General features: G+C 43.6%; 1 protein-coding gene across 3 annotated transcripts in view; it reads left to right on the forward strand.

Moving 5' to 3' along the window:
* Positions 1-19,707, forward strand: part of DIS3L2 (DIS3 like 3'-5' exoribonuclease 2) — a 192,318-nt gene that overhangs the window by 45,236 nt on the left and 127,375 nt on the right. For all 3 annotated transcript variants that reach the window (XM_083848724.1, XM_083848725.1, XM_083848726.1), the window contains one exon: positions 16,413-16,647. In XM_083848724.1, the coding sequence (XP_083704850.1) occupies positions 16,413-16,647 (235 nt within the window). The remainder of the gene's footprint in view (positions 1-16,412; positions 16,648-19,707) is intronic.

Below are 19,707 nucleotides of genomic sequence, written 5' to 3' on the forward strand. Positions count from 1 at the left end.
AAAAAAGTGGAGGACTTAACATTTTACTTAAGAGGGTATGGCTTTTCACATGTCCCTTGCTTTCCGGACAACATAGATACTTAGGGCACTAACTGTCTTTGAGATGGCTGACAGTGGTAGTATGGGAGCAGGCAAGTGGAAAATTTGCCTTGTCAGAGCCAGCAAATACACCACTTTTACTGGTGAGAAAGCAAATGGAAGGGGTTTCCTAAAGCCGTGAGCTGCCTGGGTAGGGTCTGAGAACTTTGTCCTTCTTCCTTTCCTGTATTATCAGCTCAAGATGAATGTTGAATCATTGTTAGCTACAAGTCATGCTTCGTTACTGGAGACCTGTCAGAAGATTTGATTAATAACCCAGAGCGTTTGGATTCAGTGTGATAAAACTAATCATAACAAAGAACTTTCATGCCTAACTTAATCTGTGAAGAAAATCCTGGTATCTTAGGAGTGAGTATATATAAAAGGGCTAACTTTTTTGCTTTTTTACAACATAAACATAAACTCACTCGGTGAGATGCAGACTCCTGGTGCTGTTTCTAGAGGCTGCTTTCCAAACTTCCCTGCAATGAAGCTGAGATTTAGTCCTATCATTTGTAGAGTTTCAAGAAAATATTTCTTGAAACCTCTTAAGTTGCACGATGGAAGTTGCTGTGGAAACAGCTTATCTAAATGACATACATAATAGTAATGAACACAAATTTAGATTCTCCCTAGTTTTATGGAAAGCCCTGACTTTTTGCTGGGTGCAGGTCTTTGATTTTTTTTTTTCTTTTTTCATGTGGCTTAAACAATAGATTAGTAACACATTTTCTATAATACAGTTTGCCTGTGTAGATATTCTTGAAGTAATTTCTTCTGGGTAAAGAAAGTTAAGTGTTATCCCATGGTGACTTTTACCCAGAGAAGAAAATCAATGCAGTGAAGGATGTTTTGAGTTCAGCAGACCCGTACAAAGCAGCTTTGAATTTACCCGGCTTGTTTGACTAGTGTGTTGAAAGACCAATGTAGTTGCCTCTCTGACTCAAAATAATTCCATGCAATATAGCAGAAGGGAGAGATATTTCCTTCCTTTCTGGTAAAAAAAGGCCTGGCAAGCTGTAATCTTTAGTAATGAATGTTTGCAGGTAGCACGGCCCAGGCGTCCTCTTTGAGCTGGCTACCTTGCAAAGGTCTGATTTGGTGTCCTTGTTCTGTGATTTCCAGCGCTGAAGTGAGAGCTCTTGTTGGATGACTAACGCATTTCAACACCGGTCAGTGCTTTTGAAGACCGAGTGTTCTTAATATATTAAATATTTTATTAATGACATAAGCAGGTGTCAAGGCTGGTTCACAGTCACATGTCTTTGAGCCATGCTTCTGAATTTTGTCATTCGCAGATTAATTTTGCAGGAGTGTCAAACGGGGTTAACACTTGACATTGCAGAGCTCAGGCTGTGGCACTTTTCCCACATGGCCTGGTAGCAGCTTGGCTTTGTAGCTCTTAACACAACCAAGCGCATATTTTTTTTCTTGTATTTCTACTTTCCTTTGCATTTCGTTGCAGTGTTTACTGTGTATGCGTTAAGAGAAGCAGAAAGGTGTTCAGAATATTAAGAGGAGTGCATTGCTACAGGTGGGCACTGCTCCTTTCTTTGAGGTCAGTCTCTTCCAGTGACTGCAGCTAGGCAGCTCATCACCACTTTTATATAGCCTGCGAGATTGGGTTTGTTACAGGATGCAGCCGTGCATTTCTTACTGGAAAGCAAAGTTTATCTCGGGGGGGAATTTCACGGCAAGTTGCAGTGCAGAGGTGTGGGCTGTCAGCAAGAAGGAGCTGGTGTGACCGTATGAGCTGTGTCTGCGTGGTAGTGGGCTTCGTCAGACTGAGCCAAAAGGTAAAACAGACACAACTGAATATAGATCAGTGTATTAATCATTTCTGGGAATGGCTAAGGTATTAGAATTTGGAAGCACAATTCAAAGATTTGCCAAGTTAGCCTGTGATGAACACTAGGAGAAGAGTTTGCCCAGGAGGAATGAGTTATAAAGTAATTCAGGATGTTCTTAAAAGTAATAATAATAATAATAAAAAAAACCAAACATGCACAAGCAGACTTTAATGACCAAGGTAATGGCTTTGTGCTGCCATCAGCAGTGTTTAAATCTGCAGGCTTTTTTTGTTTGCACCTGTTTTTTTCCTGATCTCATAACTGGCCATTGTAACAGAAGTGGAATTCAATTGAGAGACCAACTTTTCCTTTTGGATGGGGTAGGAGCTACCTATCACAATAATGTTTCTGTACTTGTGATCATGGGCACTGTCACTATTTCCATTATAAATTCCTGGATTTTTTTAAAAGGAGCTTAAAACTCAGTTGTAAAAATTTGTTCTTGGCAGAGAACTTGTATACAAGATCTCAGCTCGAATAAGGCTTTTTAATGAATTTTGGGAGAGAAGGAAAACCTGGACTTCTCTGTGAGTTGAGGTTACAGAAGAGAAATATGCACAGAAATCTCATGTTAGAGGTCGTCTGTGGAGAAGTAGAAGGGAAATCCTCCAGCGTTAGTCCCTTGCCCTGTATTCACTTTTAATTTGAATTATAACAATTGGGCTTAACTTTTGGTTCATTCTGTGGAAGAGTTTTGCTAGAACAGCATCCATTGCCACACAGGAAAATCACACCAGAAGGTGCCTGGCATTAAAAAAGTGAACTGTGGTGGCTTCGTAGTGCTCGCTGCAGGGAAAAGCTTTATGAATTGCTGGTCGCAAAGGTGGGATGGGATATATCTTGTTCATGGTAAATCTTGTTCTGAAGGAAAGAAGCAAAAATAGGCTTTTCCTATTTACCGAATTTTTCAGTGCTGTGGGAGTTGCTCTGAGACCATGTTCAATCAATGTATATTTTCACTGGGTTAAATAAACCTGGATGCTGATGTCATGAAAATTAGCTGAGGAGCCTGGTGGAGGATGCTGATGCATTTTACTCTTCTAATAAACACTGTTTCGAAATTTAATGAAGCATACCATACTGCTAAAGGTAAATGCAAGCAAACTGGCTATGGGCATTTAGCTTGAAGTGCTTGCTTTTTAATAAGATTCATCACTCCGTAATTTGAGCAGATCCATATGACGCAAATGCCAGCAGTCGTTTCCCTGTCTCCTTTTCAAGAGGAAACCTGGTGATACTGGTTGTTTTCACTAGACGGAGAGAAAACACTGCAGTAAGACAGGTCCTCAGCAAAATGCTGAGCATCACCCATCTGAACAAAATGCTGAGCATCACCCATCTGAGTCGAGAAGTGTCTTTGCTGTACCCTGGGCCCCCGGTTGCAAGCACAAACTGAAGCGAGTTTGCTTCAGCTCCTGTTAAGATGGGCTCCTTCCCAAGGCAGTCTGCGCGTAGCCTTATTGTTCTCATTTATTCCCTCCTGTTCATGTGTTTTATCTTCAATAAAAACTTCCTAAAAGTTCTATGCAGCGATGTTGGATGTGTTTTGGTACAGGACCGAGTACGTTGTGTCCCTGGTTCTCCCTGGGGCAACTGAGCACAGCAGCTGAGCACAGCTAGAAAACAAATACCCCTGGGAAGGATGCATTTTTCCAAGGAATATTGTGGAACCCATGCTTTTAATGGACAGTTCCCTTCCTTCCAAAAGGAAAAGAGGTGTACCTGTTCCCTGAAGACGTACCAGTTACTGTGCTGTTGTGCCTCTCCTTGTTACACGTCTCCTGTTGTGGCAGGCTTGTGACTCCCTTCTGCAAGAGGTTAGTTCTTTGGTACTGCTGTTGTGTGTGTACAGATAAAGCTACATAATAAGGAAAAGCCACAGCAGAACTGAATATCTGGAGAGCACCTTGGTGAACTGGTTTTGTTACTGTATGTTTGGTGAAGGTGTTGCAACTTTAGTTCTCTTGTATAGGCATTTTCACATTATAATAAATTTCAGAATCGGATTTGGTTCTAAACTAGTGGAAATTTCAGTTTTAAATATTGTGACCAAGGTATGAATTAATTTTGGATAGGTGTGGATAAACAAATTGTCAAAAGTTCTTATTAGTAAAAGCTTGACACGAACAGGTAGCTGTGCTGTGGTTATAACTGTAGTCATTCATAATCTTGCTTCTGTTTTGCTGTTCTAATGATACTCTCAAATGTGATACAATAGAATGATGTCTCAGGTCATCTTTAAATAGAAATTCAGTAATTGCTCTGAGTGTTAAGCCTCAGAGCACAAGCCTTTTTACTTTGTGTGTGGAAGTAAGAATTTGCACTCTCCCAAATACAAGAGGTGCTTCTTTTTTTGGAACTGTGGGACGTTTCTTTCCATCCTGGCTTACTAATCTCTGCTAGCAGCTGTAAATAAACTGACACTGTCCTTCAGTCATGTGAGTACCTACTATGAAAGTCTGCTCTATAGCTGTGAACACCTGGATGCCTTCTGTGGGGTTAAGCCTTAGTCCCTGGAAGCCTCCCTCAGCTGATAGAAAGCCAACTGGTGTGTTAGTGTTTCTGATAAGCCCTAAGCGTAACATAATGCTCTGAACCTAGGTGAAGTATTTGGAAACATTAATCCTCACGCTTGCATGTAAACCAAATTTCATCCCCATTTTCTGAGTGGAGAAATACCCTTCTTGCTTTATCTTGTGATACCTGCCCTACCCAGCTGGCTTAAATGCTTTTCTCTGACTTGTTCTTGCTTCGCCCATGAAGCAGAACAACTCAGGATATTTAATTTATGGAAACTGATCGAGTATTTATATTTGTGGCTTTCCCACGTATCCATGCAGCTGCTTTGCTATTTTCAGCCTTCTTTTTGCACTTGGACTCTGCCTTACTAGTGTGAAATTCAGCTGTAATGTCTTAGGGACAGAGTACGCAGATCTGCCCAGCAGAGTGGCAAGCAGTGCGAAATAGGCAAAATGTTTTGAATGACTTACCAAAAGGCATGGGCAATTGAGAGCAGGACTGCTTTCCTTGTGCACTTCAGTAAGGAACCTGTTGTAAGTGTAAGATAGGTGTGGAGGTCTGGGATTTCCTGGCTGCAGTAATGATTTAATGTGAGCGCAGTCAGTCCCCTCTGCACTTTTGAACTAGACACTGAAAAACTCCATCATCTGTGTGCCTGGGTGCAATGGTCTGTAAGTCAGGAAGCCCAAAGAAATGGATTTGTAGCAGGTTTAGGTCACAGGCGGGGAACTCTCCCAGTCTGAAAACCAACCCTGTGTATTTGCAGGAATCTTTGAGCAAAATGTGCTGCTGTCATCTCCCTCCTCTTGTCCGCAGGCACTTGGTGCTTTGTGTTGCAGTGAGATGCTGTCCAGAGTCCCAATTTGCTGGTATCAGGTGTGAAAGAGTATGTTTGGCTCACAGCTTGTCTTCTGGACACAGAAAGCTCTCAACATTAGAGGAGGCTGTTATCTTTTTATCCTCATTTAATCATCTGAATTTCCCCCCTCCCTTCTTACCATGCCCGCAGGAATTACCTCTTTCAACTCATTTCCTCCGCAGGTGGTTCTCCTCTTCAGCCAGGGCTGTTCCTGTTCTGCCACAGCTGCCTCTGAGCACAGAGCCTTTTCAGTGCCTGTCTGAGAGTGATGGGGAGCATATTGGATCCACGGTGATCTTGATGTACATGACTGGAAAAGGCAGCAGCGCAGCACGTGGAAATAACTGACCCGGGGGTTGGTTATGTCTCAACCCATTCCCTAGAGGCTGGAGCTGCTCAGTGAGAAGCCACGCTGGTGGATGGTACCTGCTGACTCCTGTATAGAAAACAAAGTTAAAGTAGACTTTCAGTCTTTTTTTGCTAAAAGTCTCTAAGTTTCCTGGGACGCCTCTCCAGCACCTGTTATGAAATCCTTTTACCTCTGCACCAAAGTGCGGGTATCTGCATGGGAAGCACTGGCTGTATGCATGCAGTTTAATAGTATCATACTGGCTCCAGATGAGACTGTTGTTCTTGGTTGGAGCCCTGTTTTGATGCAATTGAAATCTGATTTAGGAATCGATGTAGGTGCCAGTTTCCTTGGTGTGAGAGGTAGAGACTGTGGGAGTAGGATTTAATTTTGCCAAGCTCATCTGATGGGATTGAGGCAAGCATGGCAGGATGCAGGCAGCCCAAAGCAGCTGTGTTTTGCCTTCCTTGTCCTCAGAGGAGCGGCTGATGACAATGTATATGCAGGAATGTTTCTGCAGAAAATGAAATGAAACAAAGATGGGGCAGCCAAGCTGTTGACTGAATGCAGCCATAAAGATGAATGACTGAGAAGACGAAGAAGCGAAGAACTATTTGAAGCACTCCTAGAGTGGGAGTTTCGGTGACGCTTCAGTGATGACTTGTTTAGGTTCCTGATGCTCTTCTTCCACTGCATGAATAAATAAGCAGACCTGGGCTGATGGAACACATCAAAGGAAGCTCCCACTGGGACATATATACTCTGAAAACTTCCATAAATTGTTCTGTAATATGACAGTTTCCAATTATGGGTTTTCATAATAGGAGGCTTATTGGCAAACAGTAATGCAAGTTAACTGTGGAAATTTCTATTGCTTTTCTTGGCCCCGGCGCACTTCCTGAACAGTGTGTGCTTTGTCCCAGGTGTACCATTCTGGGCTTTGAAAGTGTGTCAAAACATGTGCCGGGCTGAGACCCCTGGGAACTGGCACTCGGAACCCAATCAAAAGGAATGAAACAAGAAAGTGAGGGGCTTAAGGCACAAGCTCTGACGTGTTAACTCGCGGTTGATTTGTTTCCTGCCTTGATAAGTTAAAGTGCTGATCACCAGTAAGAGATTTTCTTAGATGCGTAAGAAATCATTTTTACAGAATTTGGAGAGAAGTTTCAAACCTATATAGCCTTGGGAGGTATAGATATGCAAATATCTTGGATAGCCCTTGTGGTACATTTCGATTAGTTTGCATTGTCAACCTACTTTCCTCTTACGGGCACGTGCGGGTGCAGGCTTGTTCGGTTTGAAATGTTGAATATGTCTTCAAAGGGTATCATTGTTTCCAGGAAATATGTTTTTCATACATACTTAAAAAAAAAAAAAAAAAAAGAGAAAAAAAAGAAAAGGCAGCAGTGGATAATACTTTGGGTTTGTGTGAGCCAGTGGTGTGGATTTGCTTGGCATGGGAGCTCTCAAACGATACACTCAGCATAAGTAGATTCTTTTCTGATTACATGCAAGCACTATGTAATAATTACATCTTTTAAAATATATTGATTCAGGGTATTGTTTTGAAGCTGCAACTGATCCAAAAGCCTTGCTTCTTTACATCAGCTGCAAGCTGGCTATCTTTCTGCAACAGTTTGCTGAAAACGCAGTGATTTCAGAGAATCGTATCGTTGAAGATGTAACCTTACGTTGCTCTCTTTCTCTAATCCACCCCTCTTGAGTGATTTATTCTAGGGACTGTGCATCATAGGTTTTGTCCTGGCACCCGTTCCTGTAGTGTTGCAGTGCCTGTCCACATTACCAGAAAAAGATGGCTGGGAGACAGTTTTTAAAAAATAAGTTAAACCAAAAAGAAAAGAACACACACACAAAGAAAAGAAAACCAGTTCCAGTTAGCAGAGAGGGTTTTGCTGCCAGTGTGGATGGGGCATAATTTGATTTAAATGACTTTTGAAAAACAGTTCTCAAAATTGTTCCATGCATTTTCTTCCTGGCTACTGTTGAAAATATGGAGCCGAATATTTTCTGTGATGTTTCAAACCAATATGTTCTGGCAACCTCATAGCTGGGCCCTGTGCATTACACTCTCGTTTCCAGTTCGCTGTGGCCTGGAGTGCAACACACAGCTCATGAGATGCACCAAAGTGGGAGGTCTTGCGAGGAGCAGGCAATACAAAGACCCAAGGTACAAGGAACATTTCACTGGGGTCCAGCAGGGAGGCTGCCAGCGTGAAGGGCCTCTTTTATGAAAAGAGTTTGTTTGTAGGAGATGGAGGAACTGCGTGTGCCTGATCGGATTTTGTGAGCCTGACTGTGGGATGAGCGTGTAGGAGAAGGTTGAGTCCTGCGTGTGCTAAAGGTTGGATGCTGAACCAGATCTTCTGCACCTCCCTGGGGTCAAACTTTTCTCACCAGGGAGGTTTGCCATACAGATGAGATGTTGGGATATTGCTAAATATTCACCCCTGTTTTAAATGTGACAGTACACAGCTGTCCAGGAGAGCGGTGTGTGGGTTGGGAGCCTGCGGCCGGGATATGAGGTGTTTGCTGTATCTCTTGTGCTCCAGGGACTCCTGTGTTTTGGGGAATGTGTGTGGGAAGGTCAGAGCAATAGCCATAGGTATTCTGAAAATAGAGGCTTAGCTTTAAGCCTAGCACCAAATCAAATCCTGGGGGTGGTAGCTGGAGTGGAAAGTGTGGAACAAGTTTGTTGATCCGGCTATAATAATACCCAGCTCTTTGTAATGCTGTTGGGAATCCTTCACGGGTTGGCTTGTCTACCAAGGGGATTGTAGTGTTCCCTGCAAGCAGGCACAGGGACACTGTGCTTACCCGTGTCTTCTTTCTTCTTGATACTCTCAACTCAAGAGGTCTAAATATCACACAGCAGCTGTGACGTGTGAATCCCCTCATGCTCAGACATCTCCGTCACAGGTATTCCCAAATAATCCTTGGGGAAGGTTGCACAAGATGTATCATGGGGTCCTTAGGATCTTTAGCAACTTTGTTTTTAAAGCAGCTTGAGGGTAGGGGACCTGATGTGAGCTCGGATATTTCCTCTGCAGTCCACAGATGAGTTTTTTCGTGGAGTTTTGGAGTGCTGTGATCCACGCCACGGGTGCTGCGGCGGCATGGGGTGCCTGTGCTGTGCAGGGAGAGACTGTTCTGACTTTCCTTTCCTGGCAAGTGTTAGAGGATACAAAAGGCAGGAGCATACAGATGGAGCTGCAATTCTCTGTGTTACAGGAGAACCAGATGAAGTGGACTTGGGGAACGTGGTCTGATCGTAGGACCCTGTATCCTACTGGCAGGGGCGCAAGAGCCAGAGCTCTGTGAGGTGGGCCAGGGGAGACCAGAGACGTGACAGGAAGGGGCTGAAGGGCAGGAGCAGCTTCAGGAGGGACGAGGGCAGAGGCAAGTGTCTCCTCCATGGTGATAATGAAGTGTTGCCAAACATGTGTGGAAGCAGACCGGAGGTGTGGGACAAGGGCCAGGGCACTGTGAGTGTGGAGCTCTGAGGCAAATGATAGGTCAGAGACCGGGTGAGGAGTGGGGACGCGTGGTGAGGAGGCAGCTCTTGTTTTGGCTTGGGGATTCAGAAAGGTCAGGCTTGAGAATTTTCCCTGTTGATGCTTTTCCACTTGTCACTCTAGTTATTTGTATGAGGGGGTAGAAGGACTTGGGGGGGGACATACTAACCTGTGATGTCTAAGTACAGACTGAAGCACAGAGAGAAGACGAGAGAACAGCTCAGGGATGAGTTTTAGTAATGGAAACAGGATAAGCAGTGAGAAAAGGTGGCCATTTGGAGATAACGTTCTTTGCAGTTAATTCTGCTCCTTAGGTTATCAGTCGCTTCCTCTGACCAGATTCAGTGCTTGTTTCAGGCAGGGCTGACAGGCTTCCTGGGGTGCCGGAGGCGATGTAGAGGTGCCTTGTAGCACTGGTGGCCTGCCCGCCTCCCACAGTGTGTGGGCTCAAATCCCCCGTGCTGTGCGAGCCCTTCAGCACTTGCCGCAGTCCCCTACCTGCTCGGAAGGACGGACGAGCCCTGCTTGAACTGTACAGCAGGGCTGTCTGCTGGGGCTCGACTAACCCTGCACACCGTCTGATTTCCTCAGTTAACTCCGCAGCAAACACTCGCTTTGCTGGGGTTTAGTCTGAGAGGAGAGGATGCAGGATGCTGGGGAGGACGAGGAGGAGATGAGCGTGTTGCAGAGCCGTCTCTGCATTTTGTTTTGAAAATGTGTGTGCTGTATTGCATTTGTTTCTCTCTCACCTCCTGCAGTGGGAACAAGTCAGAGAAGAGCTCTGTAAATGCTCGGTAATTAATCGTGCTGTCTCCCCTCCGCAGCTGGTGTCGGCTGCTTCAAAAAAGCCTTTGCATACTCAGATAGTTTGCCCCTTTGAATCCACAAGCTGGATGGCTTCTGGGGGACACCTGGGAACAACAGAGCCCACTGGGCAGCGAGTAGCCTTCTGCTAGGCAGGAGAGGTTTTGGTTTGGATGTTTGTATGATTATTGCGTCCAATGTGATGTGTCTGGAATGTAAACTGTAACGTGCTGTATAATATAAAATAGCTATCCTGCTGGCTGTTAGCAAGTGTTTCCAGTGACTTAGAATTTAAGATTGTTTAAAAAAAAAACACAACAAAAACACACAAAAAAGCAACCCGAACACTAGCATTATCGCTATTTTAAAAATAATGCCATGATTGCTCCTACTGAGAGTAGTCGTCTTTACTGAGTTGTCTTTGCCAGAGCTGTTTGGTGTGTGTGAGATTACAAAGAGCAGGAAAGGTGGCTGGGACAGGTGGTTTTTCTCTTATTGGAAGTACCATCCTTTCTTTAGCCAAGAAGGAGCTCGAGTGAGCCAGCCTTTGTTGGGTTGCTCTTTTCAGAAAAGCAAAGGTCTTCCTTGTTAATATTTATGGTAGCTTGGCTCTAGCATGTACGTATGAACTGTGACAGCATCCTCATGCTAGCCAGGCTCCATTCCTGCTCCCTCGTGAGTGAACATTAGGGAACCAGGTTTAAGTGAAGCCTGTTTAATATGGCAAAAGCTGGGAGGCGAACAGATGCAGGTGTTCGCAGAATTGGTATGAAATGTGGAGTTTGTGTTAGTGTTGTGGTGGCAACGGTCTCTTTTAAGTGTGAGATTGCAATTTGGTCCAAAGTGCCTGTTTTCAGCTGTCTTCCTTTCGAAATAACCCCTTTCAACCTGTTTCTATTTCTCAAACTTATTGCTTAACCAAGGCTCAGCACCAGAGAAGACCAATGGCTCTGACCTCAACTTTGCCTCCCTACCCAGCATTGCTCAGAACTTGTCTACAGCTAAAGCAGAACTTGTGTTTAACCAAAGTCTTTTTTTTTGGAAGAAAGGCATCTTGCCTTGATCGCAGACCTCAGGAGATAGGCTGGGGCTGAAGACCTTACTTTCCTTGTAGCTGTTCCCATGTTTTATCCTCCCTGCTCAAGGTGTTTCCTGCCTGCTGTGAGTCTGTCCTCAGCTTCTACTTGCTGGTGAATCTGCAGCAGCTTCAGGAGCCCCTTTGGACCCATCTGCTCCACTGAAGGTAGTTACCACAAATGACTCGTCACTTCGGAAATCTTTTGGATAAGTTGCACATTCGGGGTTTGATTACTCATGAGGCGTTTTGCCAGGTTTTGACTGATTTAGTGTAGAAAGCTGTACTTTATCACTTCCGATTTTTCTACCATATCTTTATGAAAATGTGCACTGCACAAGCCTAGCGTCTCCCACTGGCGCAGCGTTACAAACCTAAGATTACTTTTACCCTGTATAATAGTACTCTTTATAATAGAGGGGATCCTACTGCTGAGATTTTTGTTCATTAGAAGCCTTTCACATTCTCTTCAGTCGGTGATTTCCAAGGCAGACCCATTCGCAGGCATGTGTTGCATATTCTTAGATATTTGAGTTTACTTTTGGCTATTCTCAAACGTTCTGGATTCAGATCAGCCTCGTTCACCAATTGGACTTGACTGCTCCGCAAGTCTTTGTCATCTGTGAGTTTTATTACCAGTGACTTAATATTTAGTTTCCGATTTTTGTGAATGCTTGGCCTACTGCAGGCCTCTGTGGAATCCCACCAGAAACCTAAATCCCAGTGGGTTGTTTTGTGTACTTGTGGGTTTCCTACTGCACGTTCGCAGCAAGACCTCTTTTGGGGACTTTGGTGAATTCTGGAGTGGCAGAAGGCTGCCTCCCAGGGCTTCTAAATGACCTACTTGAGCTAATATGATAAATGCCATAAGCGTCCTCCTTCATTGTCAAATCTAAACACAGTTAAACACTTTACGAATGAGTCATGTATCTATTTGTTATTGCTTTTTTAAGTGAAAGCAAATGCTGTCTTTGAATTTTTGAAACAGTTCGGCTGTGGAAAAGGACAGCGATTTCAGAAAACTGAACACAATTTTAAAGAACAATGTTTAAAGAACAATTTAAGATGTTCTCTGCTTCAAGTAACAGTGATGTCCCAGAGCTTGGTGGGCAAGTTTTACCTGAAGAATCTCAACAATAGTGTGCTCTAGTGGAAATGTCTAAAACTCGGTATCGTAGTCCCTCATTTTAGTACAAGCACCTCGAGATAAATTTCACTCTTTGAATCTGCATCCAAAATACCTGTAGTGAAGATGTTCCTACTTCCTTACCTGCAAGACCCTACCACTGAAGGGGAGCTTTTTGCATGAGCCTCTGTTGAAACTAGTGACCCTACGTGGAAAGCTTTCAGCCTGCAAGCTGTGTACGTCCAGCCATGTCTAGTCTAGCAGTCACCCACATCTCCTGGTCAGTGCGGATCCATATGTGGCTTGTAGGGATTACAGCTGAGTGAGGAAGAAAAGCAAGCCTGTTGGGATCAGGGTTATATACTTTAGGGGTTTGGTACATCTATTGGAAAAAGCCTGGGGGTTAACAGCTCGATGAAGATTGCAAGTCCCTGGTCAAGTTCAGTAGTTTGATAGAGATGAAAGCCATGTATGAGTTGCTGCTTCCTCAATGGCAACAGTTACCATCAGAAAAACCATACCTGATCTGAGAATAAACAGGCCTGGGGTTTATCCTAGAGTGGATGGGAGGCTTAAGTGGAAAGTCTGTGAAAAGCCTGGAACTAACAGGGCGGATAGAAGATTGCTTCTGGCAGAGAAAGCAGTTTCTCCTGTAGCTCTGAAGGTAACCCGTAGTGCTTTCAGATGCATGGCTTCCCGGTTCAGTTTTCTGTTGGAACAAATTCCTCCCAAGTAAGGACAATCGTTCATTTGATGGCTACTTCAAGGCTGGGCTGAGTGCAGCGAGCTAATCACTCCGCTGTCCAGATTGTGCAGATTCATGCCAGGATGCACTTGCCCACTAGCTGTTTTTTATTACGTTTATGGTTGAGATGGGATTTTCATTCAAAGATCTTGTGTTCAGTCAGCTGTGACTTTACAAACCAATCACTGTGGGGCAGAAACTTGATGCTTGTTCAGCTATGGATGTTTGTTTAAAGTTGGAAGAAAATTTATTCAGACGCTATCTTGAGGATCAGACATTCAAATAAGCAATTGACTTTCAAGAAAATGCTTCTTATGAGGTATTTTTTTGATTAAGGAGCATATGAAAATAATATAACCGTGAGGCTGACGTTTGACTTCCTGGGTCAGGAAGGTAAGGTTCTTCAGTGGGCTTTGACCACGCACCCTGGGATGTTTGCACAATAGCAGGGTCACACACGTCATACGTGTGCAGCGATGGGGAATGCCCTCCTTGGAGATCCATGCAGAGCGAGCTGCACTGGCAAAGAGCTGTGCTCTGCACCACACATGACTGTAACAGAATTACATAATTGTGTATTTGATGCGTTCTGCTTTTCTGATTAAGTTCTGATATATGTATTCTGTCTGTATGCATTATTTCATGTATGAGCTTCAATAGCACGAGAAGAAATAGAGTACAATATCATAAGTTTATGTTTTCCAAAATGCTGTGCGTAAGAAAAGGTTAATCTGATGATCCAATACACTGCTGTTCAGATACAGCAGCATCCTGCATTCTGGAATCTGTGTGGTGAGCTCATGTTGGCCAGTAACAAGGAGATCATCGTAACGGGAATAATTGTATCCATTGAGCTCCTGATTTTGTAAAGTCTTATGCAGCTTTCCAGTCCTGTGATGTACAGCTTCCCTAGATTCCTGGTGTGATGTAAGCATTTTTGGGTGAAATCCCCTGCTCTGTTATGGATGAGGTCAGCCTAACTGATCGGTCTTGGCCTTGAGAAAAAAGACAAATCCTATCACCCATGCTTGACAGCATCTGGACATTTCGCGTCTCTGTTCTGTGTGGAGGTTGTGTTTTTGTGGACTCTGGAAAACTTTACTTAAAAATCCATTTGCAAATCTGTAAGGAAATGTGTGACTGGGGGCTTAGGTAGTCCCAGCTGGTGTATCGTGCTAGCTAGTGGCAGCAGGGTGTATCCTAGCTTGGGGGCAGCACGCTGATTTTAGTGTATGGCATTTAAAAAGAAATGAGTATTTGCTGCCTTCTTTAATGCAACATAAACTCTTCAAGCGTAAGCTTTTCAGTGCTGCGTCTTTGGAGAAGCGCTTCCTATCATTCAAATATATTTGACGTTGTTAGCTGCATTAGATATAGAAAGATTTGCGATTTAGCACCAGAAACACATCCCACACTTCCAAAGAATGACTTGAAAAGAAAAAAAATCAGGCAAAGCCTGAAGGGATTGGAGAAAATGAACTCCTGCTGCAGTTGCACACTTGCACACATCTGGTGCAATTGAAATTTAAGAGCTGAATACATCCATATCTGACCATGGGAGGGTCCAAGCATTACTGTTGACACTAGTTTGCTTTTTGGATAGGCACACTGGCAGAGTCACTAGCGTGTGGAGCCTTGTCAGCTCTCTAATCTAATAGACTGTTCTTGCCCAGACCATCGTGTGTCAGTATTTTACGTACCGAATGTAGCCAGCTTTAATAATAGGCCATTTTCCCACCATCTGCCAAACTTTTCCCCTTTTTTTTTCACAATTTAATGTTTGACTCAAAATCTGCTATGGTAACAAATTATATACATATTAAAAGAAAAAGATGGAAAGCAGAGTCACAAAAGGTAACAAGAGTTCAGAATAATGTCATCTCAGGGCTTTTTTAAAGGCTTGAATTCAACCCGGTGTTAAAATTGATTTTGTTGCATATTGAGAAGAGATTACAAAGAAACGGGTACTGCTTGAAACCATTGATGTAGCTTCGTATGTTTAAAGTTGTGAAATTCTTGCCTGTACAGGTCTGATTTGTTATATTTGCTTTTTACTTATTAAAAAAAAATAATTGTGGAGCCTTTTGAATTGTGTTTTTCCTCCTTTGGAATGGTTGTCTTCAGCGAGGACCTGTCGCGGCTATTTATGCTTATTTCTAATGTCTACACCAATCATTTAAAATGCAGTACAGGAACGGATTTCTTCTTGTATTTTTTTATAAGGTCCCTTCGCTTGCCTTTCTGGTGGTGGGAGTTGCTGTGGTCACGCACCGGGGTAGTGATGCTGGGGACCACAGGGGAGCATTTCGAGCAGTGAACGCCAGCACCAGCTGGAGAGGAGCTCAGTCGCCGGGAGGGCGTTGGAAGGGGGGGGGGGTCACCCCACTTCTTTGTAGTAGCTGGTGATCTTACTGCCTTAACCCATGCCGATCTGTGTATCACACTAAAGTACTGCAGCTTGAAGGAAACTTAAGCACTGCTTTAGAAACTAAAACCTGGACCTAGGTTCCAGGACCTCAAGGGTGCTTGCAACTCGCTGGTGGTTGTGTGGAGGATGCTTGTAAAAGTGTATTTGTCCAAGGTGTGAACTGTTCGGATCGATATAGCTGGAGATGGAGCCGTTCCCATGTCTGTCGTGCGAAGAGGGATGCCATCCAGGTCTGTGCTCTGCTTTACTTGGACAGGGGTTGTGTGTGATTTCATTTGACACGATTGTGTGCGTGGTTTCTCCTCCTCGTATGCCATTGCTGCACTAAAACGGGGACAAGTCTGCAGCAATGGTCAGAGGTGCTTGTCTGAAATGGTGGTTAAGTACCCACTTCATACTTCTCAGTAACTTATTTAGGAGGTTTATGTACGTAGCAGCAATAACTGTGTGCCTTTAACAAACAGAAGCCTAAAATAAACGTAGACGTTGGTGCCTTAACAAGCTGCCCCAGTCCGGTTCCTCCTCGGGTCAGAGGGCGCAGTGTTCTCTGGTCTGAACTTGTTCAGTCCATTCCTAACAGTGTTGGGGCCAGAGATGTGCTTTGAGATGGTCTTGGCATTCACTGGAACTCCTTGAGTTCGGGACTCCCCAGGATGGCTCAGTGTATGGCAGCAAGCACGGCCTCAGCAGCTTGCTAAACTGTGGTGTATCCTCCTCCATCCCTCTGCTTACTCCCAACTTCTGGAGAGCTGATTAGAGGCTTGGCAGGAGCGGTATGGTTATGCTCTAGATACGCTTTGGATACATTTATTGTCACAGTTGAGGTACTGCAAAAGCCATGCCGTTCCCGTCGTTATCCTAGCGAGGTACTTCTTTTGATTGTGCAATATCTGTGGCTAATTACATGGCAATTGAAGTGTGCCACCAGCCACCCACAATTCATTGTCAGCTCCTTGGGGATGCAGATGAAAACACAAAGATAATGTTTTCATTCTTCAGTCCAGTGATTTAGCTTGCCTCTTTTTTTAATCCCTTGCTCCTTCAGGTAATAAAGCCAGATGGTAGTGACAAAGAAACAGAAGCCACGCGTGAATCAGATGTCCCTGAGGATATGCTGGGGACTTGTGTTCCTCGAGAGACGGCAAAAGATGATGCTAAAAGTCCGGATGTCATTATAGAAGCTCAGTTTGATGATAACGAGGCAGAGCATGGACAAGACCACTTGCAGGATATGTTGGCTGATGACGTTAAGAAACTTTCCCTGGATACTGGTGAAAAGGGTGAGTAGATCAGAGTGCTGATTTAAACCTTTATTTGAGCAAACCATCGAAGTATTACTTTGTTGCCTTGCTTTGCTGCAAGATATAAAATACAAGCATAAAAGCTTAATGCCTTATCGCTTCTATCCCTTTCTGCTAAACTGCCTTCATAGTTCTGAATGGATATTAAGGACTGGGTTTTATGTAGTTTTGATTGATGCGAAGTAAATCTGTGAAACAGGAGTCACACCTTTAGATTTGCAATTCTCAGGGCTGTCTGGGGACTGCTGGTTGCTGTTTTCTTCAAAATGCTGCTGTAGCAGTTTCCTTCATCTCAGCTTGGCTGGCCAATCTCTGCGTCTCAGTTTGGGGATAGGAATATATTTCCTTGGGGGCAGTTAGGTTTGTTGCTGTTTTCAAACAGTTGAGTTATGAGCAACTTAAAGATTTGGTCCATTTAAAAAGAAAATTGCTCTAAAACCTAAAGCCAATTATGTGATCTGTTTTGAAGGCAAACCTATTTTATTCTGAATCTGAATTCCATCCAAACCATCAAGTGTTGCTTAAGGCAAAATAAAATAGGCTCCCCTGTTCCAGACTATACTATGCTGCTCTTCGCATGTCCTTTCTGGTACTAAATCTCCTAAGATTTCCTCTCCTGAAGAACTGTGCATTGAAAGGATTCTGACAATTGGAGCATTTAACATGTGCCTTCAGCTGCTGGTGAAAGATTTGCCAGGACAGATATCCTGGTGCGTTCCTGATGCATGTCCCAGTCATCCAGAAAAGACAGCAGCAACTTAGGATATAAGTAGTTGTTGGTCTCTGACGAATCGTGATGGTGGTTGTAAAGCTGCTCTATTTAATAGCTCGTATTTTCCTGAGGGATTGCTTTTGAGGATGTACAGACCTCTGCCTATACTGTTGGTAGATTTCCATTTTTCACACCCATCTGTTAATAAAAATGGAAATAACACTTGTGTAGAAGTGTTGTAGCTTTTATGACAAAACGTTGGTTTCAGTTCATGAATGGATTCGCCACCTCACCAGTTCACGATGCTATTTCCTTCTGGTACCTCCACTGTCTTTGAGTTACTGCCAAGGTACACGAACCAACTTCCATCTTGTTCCGTTACTTTCCAGTGCAAGGCTTGTGTTGGGAGCTAGTTGTATTGCCCACAGATGTTTTATGTAGCTAGTAATTAACCCCATCTTTTTTTTTCAGTCTTGGACACCACGTTATAGCTGCACGCTGTCAAGCTGCTGCTTTGGCTCGGCAATTCTAAATCTCCTAATGTGCTACTGAGTCACGTGTCTGTAGCATCTCTGGTTTTTGCTTCTCATAGCAATGGCAAATTAAAAGTCAGAAATACAGTCTAGTTTGACACCAGCATTTAAAGTAAATACAGATCTGTATAACTGTGCTGTGGTGTAAAGGCTTGATGGGAGTTACTTCTCTTGGTGTATCAGTTCCTCAAGATGCTCTGGAGTGACCTGTGTTGGAGGCTCTCAAATCATCTCTTAAAATCTGTGCCATCTGAGTGGTTTTTGCCATTTAGTTCTGTCTTTGGAGAATACTTGTATGGCAAATGTTAGACCAGCTTGCTCTCTGCATGGTGGAAATCCAACTTATTTCTCCATTGCAGTTGCGTTAGCCAACTGTTTTCTTTTATTTCCAAGGCCTTTCCTTGTTCATCCCGAACAGGCCTTGTGGCTGGTGCGATTGTGCCAGTTAGATTTCTGCTGAATCTGTATTTTGCTATCGACTCTTTTAATAGCTACTTCAGCTTCCTTGGCTATGCAATTCACATGGATTTTTCTCCAGTTTCTTCTTGCTCTGCTGCTTAATGCCCTCCTTTCTTTATACATATAAAGTTTATGATGCTGCATTTTCTTAAGGTGTTTTTGAGCAGCTGATGATTGCTTTGGCTTGTTTCCTGTCTTTCATACAATTTCTCATATCATCGCTTATCCAGATTTTAAGACTTGCCTGGAAAACAGCAATAGTTGTTCTAGCATCAGTGATAACTGTCATGAAAAAAGAAGAGATCCTGCCAAATTCTGCCCTCAGGACAGCCAGGTGTGGTTCAAAATGCTTTTTGAAAGGACCAAACGTGCACTTTTTCAAGGCGGAATTCAGCCTCAGGGGATAATACCCGCTGCACTTCCTAGGGCATCCACTGGAACAGGACATGGGCATCAGAAGGCAGAGTGCTTTGCAGCGGGTGGAAGTGGCCTTCCCTGCATGACGTGGGCCTCTGCTGGCAGCACTGCTTGGCTGCTGCTGCCCGCTGTGCTTGTTTCAAGCTAAATGTCTGAGAGCCTTTACGTTACATCCCTTCTGCTGGAAACAGCTGCCGCAGCAAAACAGAGGTGGATGGGAGATGAGATCCTACAGTGGGGGAATTTCTTGCTGACCCACCAAAACCAGTGCTTTATTTACTTTCTGTGAGAACGTTGCATTGGAGGATTTATTACATTGGAGGTTTTATTACACAGTCACTGCGTGGTCTTACGTGAGGAAGGGAGCAGGAGAAATAATTTGTGGCCAGTGCAACTTTGAAACAAACACTTGCGGGCTTTCCTCTTTTCCCCTAACACAGGGAAGTTGGAAGGCTTCAAGCTGAACAAAGATGCCATCAAAGATACTGTGTTTAATAAAATCAAGAAATATTCCACTGTGTTCTCATGTGTACTTTTTCTATGTATGTGTGTATATATTTATGTATATACATACATAAAAAGTCCCATATATCTATGGGACTTACATGTAAATAAAACAATAAACAAAAAATTCAAACCAAAGAAAACCACAGATTTCTAGAAGTGAAATATAACCATAACTACCTTAATACATTAAAAAGTAAATTTTAATCACTTAAAAAGTAAATTTTAATCACTTGGGGGGGGGAGAGGGGGAAGGTCTGGTGGGAAATGACAAAGCCAAAGTAGCTCTGCGCATTACCAGTCATTGCTGAGCTCTCTGTGCACACACACAAGCTCTGCAGATTGCTGCCTCTCAGTTTAAGACAGCTTTCTTCCTTTCTGACGGCAGAGTAGAGTTACACAACATCTTTGTTG

The sequence above is a fragment of the Anser anser genome, assembly GCF_964211835.1.
Source record: "Anser anser genome assembly, chromosome: 9".
Lineage (NCBI taxonomy): Eukaryota > Metazoa > Chordata > Aves > Anseriformes > Anatidae > Anser > Anser anser.